Genomic DNA, 7,701 nt, shown 5'->3' on the forward strand with positions numbered 1-7,701 from the left:
GTTATATGCTGTTGTTGATATTAATGGTAGATTTTATACTAAACACGTTTTTAATTTGGATTAAGGCTAAGGCTAAGGCTTATTATCTTTGTCAATAATTTCTCGTTTAAATTTCAAATTAATTTAAATTTTGATTGGTAAATGATTTTCTAAACTTCATTAATTTAAATTATATCTCTACAGCCTGTTAATGTCCCATTGCTGGGCTAAGGCCTCCTCTCCCTTTTGAGGAGAAGGTTTGAAGCTTATTCCACCGCGCTGCTCCAATGCGGATTGGTAGAATGCACATGTGGCATAATTTCAATTAAATTAGACACATGCAGGTTTCCTCACGATGTTTTCCTTCACCGTCAAGCACGAGATGAATTATAAACACAAATTAAGCACATGAAAATTCAGTGGTGCTTGCCCGGGTTTGAACCCACGATCATCGGTTGAGATTCACGCGTTTTAACCACTGGGCCATCTCGGCTGATTATATTCTTATTAGAATTTATTATTTTATACATATAACAGCAATATACACAGTTTTAAAGATGGCGAAGTTAATATTTCTATAGTTATTAGCTTGAAGAAATTATAAAATTTGTTCAGCTATTTTATAATATTAGAAATTAATCAAAAGTATTTAAACGATTGATAAAAATCATGATTGACAATAATTCATAGTTATAATGAACAAAGAGAGAGATTATACAATAACTGTGTAAGGATGACACGAAGTTAACTAAAATGTATTATCTGCTTTCAGCGGATTTCCTATATTGTCGCACAAAGGCGATTAACGACGATAGTCGTTTAGAAGGCCCTGGTTCGTTCAAATTATATAGAACTGCAGATCGGTTGACGGTCCCGGCGTTCGCTTTTATCGAAACGCTTACTACACGTATTACTCATAGTCTAAGTTTGTATTACGTTTAATAAATAATAAATATCTTATATATAATATTATAATTATCCGTTACAATACTATAATTATTAAGTATTTCAATTTAAACAAAAGATTTTAAGCTAGAATATTCCTAATCTATACAGGGACAGCTTGCCCTTGATAGGCTCTAAATCAATATTTGGTGGGGGGCCTTCTTCATAACTGCGGCGAAGCCTTTTTATTTATTTTGATGAAGAACGCGTTTACGCGTTTCCCCATATAAGTGGAGGGTATGTGGGACTTTTGTTAGAATTTATCAATGGAGTATAAAATTATATCAAGATTAACATACAATAACATTAACATACATTATTGACACCTTTGGTGGTCAATAAGCAAAGCCCCAGCTACGCGAATTTAGCACCTTGACCGTCAACGAGTTAAACTAGCTATTCAAATTTATTTTTCAAATGTGTGAAATATTTTAATTTTACCCGGAAAATTTAGCGTACGGCCTTAGAGTTCGAGTGAGATTTTGGATAACATTTTACGAATTTTTGCTTACACGGGTTCAGGGCCCCTCTAGTTAGGGGGCCCAGTATCTTTGATACGACTGATATGGTCGTAGCTACACCCTTGAACCTATAACACAAAATATCAAATCGGTAGCAATAATAGTATTAAATTAAAATTAATATAATCAGAAGAAAACAGTTCGTTTGTGATGACATTGTGGGAAGTTAAAATGTAGTCGCTTATATTGACATTTAACTATTATATGTATATTAGCTGACATTTTATATTTATGTAATATAAAGTTTGATTTTAAAATAAAATAGATATTATGGGTAAAAGTTAAATATACACAAAGTGCTCCCCGCTCTCGTCTAGATTCAATGAAATCCTAGGCATTATTACTATATAAATTTTACCCGTATTAACACATGTTCGATATGACGCTCAATTTTCAATACATATATATGTGTGAACTCAATTCATAACTCTCTCTAGGATTCTCGCACTCAACACACATCATGTTCCAAATCCAGGTTAATATCACCTCTTCGTAGTTACAGGCCTTAATGAAAGAAAACACAAATATTACTTGTATGTACGTACGTATTATGTGATGTCGCGTCAATTATAACATTTTCATTTGAAATCTCACTGAGCTATGCCAGGTATGCCAGAAATGAGCCTTTTTCTTGTCATATAATTTGTTTTTCGAATTAGAATTTATCATCTACAGTATCGGCATTTGTAGTAATATAAAACGTGTTTTTTTCGATACCATCATCTTCGTTTTTTTCGGTTACTAAAAAGTATTTTTCTTTTAAAATTTCTTGTGACCCAAGTTTAGTTTTCATAGCTTGCATACAGGATTTTCTCCTATTACTTGTTCTTTTGAAATATGAACTACAATTATACTACAAAAAATGGTATTTAGTTTTTTATCAGAATGTAATAACTTTGAGATTATAAAATAAAAATTAGTTATCAAAATATGGAATTAAATGTGCTCCAAAACATTTGTTTAAATTAGACATAACCGATTGAAGCGGTATAAAGATTAGATTTATTTATGTTGTATAAATATTGAAATGCTTATTATATTTGCATATTTTTACAAAACATGAAATTAGGTGAGTCCTTAAATTTTATTGGTCTTAATAATTTTCTTTGAGCTTGAATTATCGGATGAGAAAAATAGTCGGCAAAACGTTTGGATCGGGCTTCATTCTAAATGAAAAGTAGTTTATTGTAGCATTACATGTATAAGGAGTGAGATATGGAGTGGTATTGTACTCAGATTATGGACGGAGCTACGTGCCCATCTCCGTTGTGAAACTACTCATCACGTACACGCTGTACGTGCAACTCTTACCAAAATCCTAAGGCTATATTTATTAATCCTTGCAAACTTTCCTCTAAATACAACTTATTGTAGCCGAGATTTTGTTACAATTTTATTATATTTCTCGATTCGTTGTGCGTTTCCTTTATAATTATGAAAATGTAGAAGCAATGTAGCCAATAAAAATTGACAGAGTTGATAAGCGATGATTGTAGTGGTACATATGCTACGGTAAATAAAAAAAAAGCATTCCCATAATTGAGATCCGACTGTAATGTTTTATGTATAATTCAAAAGATAAATATATTTTTAGAGATTAGTTAAAAAAATTTGAACAAGATTAAAAAGAATATAAAAACGTCGTGTTTATTTATTTGATGTTCATGAAGGATATAAATTTGATTAATAAAAAGGATCATTTACTGATCTGCATCTGATTTTTTTTCAGGTAAGTCTCAGCAGAATCTTCATTCAAAAATATCAAGCAGTAGCTTTACTTTTATTTTATTTTGGAGAATAACGGTCATAATTGTTTATATTAAGAACCTTGAACAAAGTCTGTTCTGATTTTGTTTAAACCTTGATTACAAAAAGTGACTGACATTAAGCTGTAGCTCTTAAATATGTAAAGCAGTATTAATATAAGCTTAAAATGTCAGAAGGTTGTAAAGTAAAATGTGATTTTCTTATTACATCTACTGATAGCCTTAAAAGCGGAGCCGTTCAAATACATGAATATCGAAGTGTCGTATCGTTTTTAGTGTTTATGAGGGTTATATAATATTCAAAACGGAATGAAATTTATTACTTCATTCAAACGTTATTGAAATGTCATATGCACCAAATGAATTGATTAATTTCGTTAAAAAGTAGTGGGTGGCTTTGATCACATGCACTCATTTAAATAAGAAGATATCATAAAATAAATGTCAAAATAAAATTACTAATGTCATGTCGTTTGTTAATACAAATGTCAATTTCTTAAAATAACATCGTCATCGTAATTCTGTTTTTTTTTCCAGAGATGATGTCCTCGTGGTTGTATAATCAACCACGAGGACATCAAGTGAGGTCACAAGTGAGTATGCAAAGACAGGTAAACTCTCTGTTCTTTCACTTACATTCGAAACGATTGAAAAGGGCTCGACAGGGACGGAAGTGTTAACATCGCCACTGTTCTTCCAACTAGGCTGATCTAAGAATTTTTCAACAGAATAAGTCTAATAACTTTTTGTTCAATCCAGGACCCAAAAACTTAATTTGCAGCTTTAAAAGCTATATCCACTAGACCAACGAGATACTCAAGTCATTTCGTATATATATATAGATCATCGCTTTATATTGATTAACGCATTAAGCTTATTTATAGCTTAGTCGACATATACATAGGTTACTGGATACACTTTAAACGTGAATAGGTCACAGTAAATATAAAAATGTTGGATATTTCTAATGCTCACAATCTTAGTCAATTTAAAAATTATTTGAAAGCGTATTTGAACATTTCATAGGTTAATTCTGTGAAGTGTTCATCAGCCACGCGGCAGTTGGTAACCCAATTAATACGAGTAGGTCCCAAGCCACCGCAACGTATAATTCTCAGAATTATCCGTTATTAAAATGATATTAAAACATGTAAATATCACTTGGCTTTGTTAATAAACAAAAAAAAATTACTTCTGTAAAAGTTAATAAAAGTTTCGCATCTTGAACAAATGAATGAATATATAGCCTAGGTTCAATATATTAAAAAAACATTAATAGGCTTCCTAATTATTTTTCTTTTCTTTACAAGCCAATTCTGAACATATCTCACACAAAAGTAAAAAAAAAAAATTACGAAAACCAATATTTAAATAAAAAACTTGTGAAAAAATTAACTTGTATAGTAGTAAACGATGTTCGATAGTCCTATTTCTAATAACTGTCACTAGAATGAATATAGGAGCTGACATCCGATCCATTTAGCTATTCACTTTGAACTGGGCCTCAATTGTCATAGCTCCATTAAAGTCAAGCGTCGGATGCGTAGGAACATACGGTGTGCTACATGAATTCTGATTAGTCAATGAATAGGAAATCTCGCATATTATCCTCATTGAATTTGGGAGCACTTGTGTATATTTTAAGCATATATTTAGAAGTTATTAAATATGTATGTTTTAAGTTTACATTTTCGAATTTATTAAATATAATATGTTTATTTGGTGATAGCGCAATGTGCAAGCTCATCTGGGTAGGTCTAGATTGCTACTAGGCCGTAGAATATTTAGTATTGATTTGTTTCGGCTTGAAGCCGATGAGTGAGCCAGTGTAACTACAGGTACAAGGGACGTAATATCTGAGTCCCTAAGATTTGCGATGTATGAGATTGATATTATTTTATGCAATGCTAATGTCTGTGGGCGGTGGTGACCACATATCATCAGGTGGCCCCTTTGTCATCTGTGTACCCATTTAATGACCACTTTTAAATGGGTCTCATTAGTCGAACTTCGACCGATATTAATTGCTAATGAAAATGAGATGTTATAGGTAGAAGTATAAAATATATTATTTTTAATTCCAAGGTAAGGTACAAAATTCGACAAAAATTAGGAGACTATATGCAAAAATGACTTTATATGCAATAATTTACAAGTTATTTAGACGAAAATTTGTCATTATTAAAATAACAAATAGTAAAATATTGGTTCTAAGTTGGTCATTGATAGGATAAAAAATGAACTAAGATTTTTTTATTGTATATAAATAAAATGTATTTACAACACATATTATATGTATATTATTATGCCAAATTATACCTCTTTGCACGTAATATGCTTAAAAAGGGTTAAAAGTTTTCTCGTCAAGTATAGATGTCCAAGCATAGATGTCCGTAGGTAGCCATTTCGAGCTTACGGCTCGAAAGGCACGTTAGAGAAATTTTGTTTATTATATAATTAGTCTTAAAAGAACAGGAAAAAATAGTATTATAACATTTTTTTTAATTTCACGTGAGTTCAATATGGCTATCAGAACGTGTGTATGAAATTACATCAATTGGAACGTACAAAGTTCAAGGATCACAAAATGCGTGTACTATAGACTAATTATTTAAGTAATTACATTAACTTTATTAATATTTTATTACCTTATAAACATTATAAAGATATTATGTTACGTGTTCACGGTCCTTTGGCTGAAACTTGTAAATGCCTATTGAAGATTCCCGTTTCAAAGCTATAAATTATATCAGCGGACAAGAAAAATATCCTGAAAAAAACTTAAGCTAGGCGGACAAAGATCCAAGTGAGGAGTGTGACGAGGCCTTTGTCCAGCAGTGGGACATTTATAGACATGTTACACTTAGTTCAGGACATGTTTTGCAGGCTGATAAACGTTAGATTTGTTGAAATGAATTACTTTAATTTATTTTACTAAATTAATGGGACTGTAATTTATCTAGTAGTGCAATCATCCTTTACAAATCCTTTATCAAAACGGATTATATTAGTTTTAATTTTAAATGAAACATTTAAACGTTGTAACAAAGTTTTTGCTCCTTGTGTGCAAGTTACTGCTTTAACTTAATATATTTTAAGTACTTACCTATTTGAGGAACATCGTAAGGGCGGCCGGAACGCGAAGCGCGTAACATCATTTGGCTCGCGAGCTCAGCAGGTAGGTGCGGTGCTCGTTTATTGTTACGCATACGGCGGCGGTCCTTGTGCATAGGCTGATGTTGCACGTAGGTCCGCTCTGTTTCTGTTGTCGGTGTATCCGGTTCAAAAATCTCATGCAAAGGTCGTGAGCGTATTTGCAGTTCACGGCCGCCGCGCCACTCTGTCGAGAAGCGGCGCGGCGCCGGTTCGGCCACCGTTTGCAGCGCCAACGCTGCCAGCACAGTGGTCACACAGTACACCCGCATGATCAACGTCACCCGCGCCCGCCACCACACACGCATCCGCCACTAAGTACACTGTCCGACGTGGACAACCACCGGGCGCGTGCCCGACCACATTATTCAAACTCTTCCACGAGTAGCTAGATAGGTAGATTCTATTTCTTAAAAATTCTTTATATTTGTCTTCCCTGTTGACCACAGGAATCTGAAAAAAAAAATACGATTTAATACGATTTTAGCTATTTTGTTTACAATGTCTGTCAACAATAATTTTATTCAAAGTACTTTATAATCCAAAATATAACTGCTATATTATACGTACGTTGACTAGACAACATAGTCATATTAGAATGTCACAATTGAATAATTTACCAATGCCTATTTTTTAATTGAAATATCAAGCAAGTACGTTTAATTATTTTTATACCTATAAGTTATCTTTTAGCTTTGACAACTGCCAGCTCTTCAGGCAATTCACTCGAGTGACAAGCGTTGTCCTGCGTGAAATCCTTTTGATATTTGTTACACTCATAATAGATATAGGGTACAGTCTCTTTTTAAATTCAGAATTAAATGTATAAGTCTTTATCTATTTAGAATTGATTGCTTAATAATCTCAGTAAAAATAAATATATAAGAGAAACTTAAAAAGAGCCTCTTATAAATAAATTTGATTTGTAAATTTAAATAATTACGAAGATATAATTAAAACCTGTTAGAAAAGATTATTTTTTGTTACAATAATATCACTCAATGATACTGCTTGCTCTTTCCTAGAATATTTATAAGTAGTATTTAATACTCTTTCTCTTTCGCTCTCATGTTACATTCATAACTTTAATTTGTGCCGACATAACACTCTACTGGACGTCGTTATTGATGTAAAGGATGGAATATATACTCGCTGTGGTACCGTTAACTTTGCTCGCAATGTGTAAACTTTTTCAATAAAAACAAATTAACTATAGTCTAAGTGCTGGCGTCTGCCACTTTCTTTACACTTACTTTAGAATGTATGTTTGTCCTTAATTTTATTTTTGGTTTACTTTGAGCCCAGATATAAGAACATTTTCGTACTATTGTTATAAA

At 32.3% G+C, this 7,701-nt stretch overlaps 1 protein-coding gene across 1 annotated transcript in view; it reads right to left on the reverse strand.

Moving 5' to 3' along the window:
- Window positions 1-6,732, reverse strand: part of LOC126772269 (uncharacterized) — a 47,233-nt gene extending 40,501 nt beyond the window's left edge. The window contains exon 1 of the mRNA XM_050492560.1: window positions 6,318-6,732. Coding sequence (XP_050348517.1) covers window positions 6,318-6,672 — 355 coding nt within the window. The 5' untranslated portion in view covers window positions 6,673-6,732. The remainder of the gene's footprint in view (window positions 1-6,317) is intronic.
- Between the last annotated feature and the right edge of the window lie 969 nt (window positions 6,733-7,701).

This window comes from Nymphalis io, chromosome 12, assembly GCF_905147045.1.
Source record: "Nymphalis io chromosome 12, ilAglIoxx1.1, whole genome shotgun sequence".
NCBI lineage: Eukaryota > Metazoa > Arthropoda > Insecta > Lepidoptera > Nymphalidae > Nymphalis > Nymphalis io.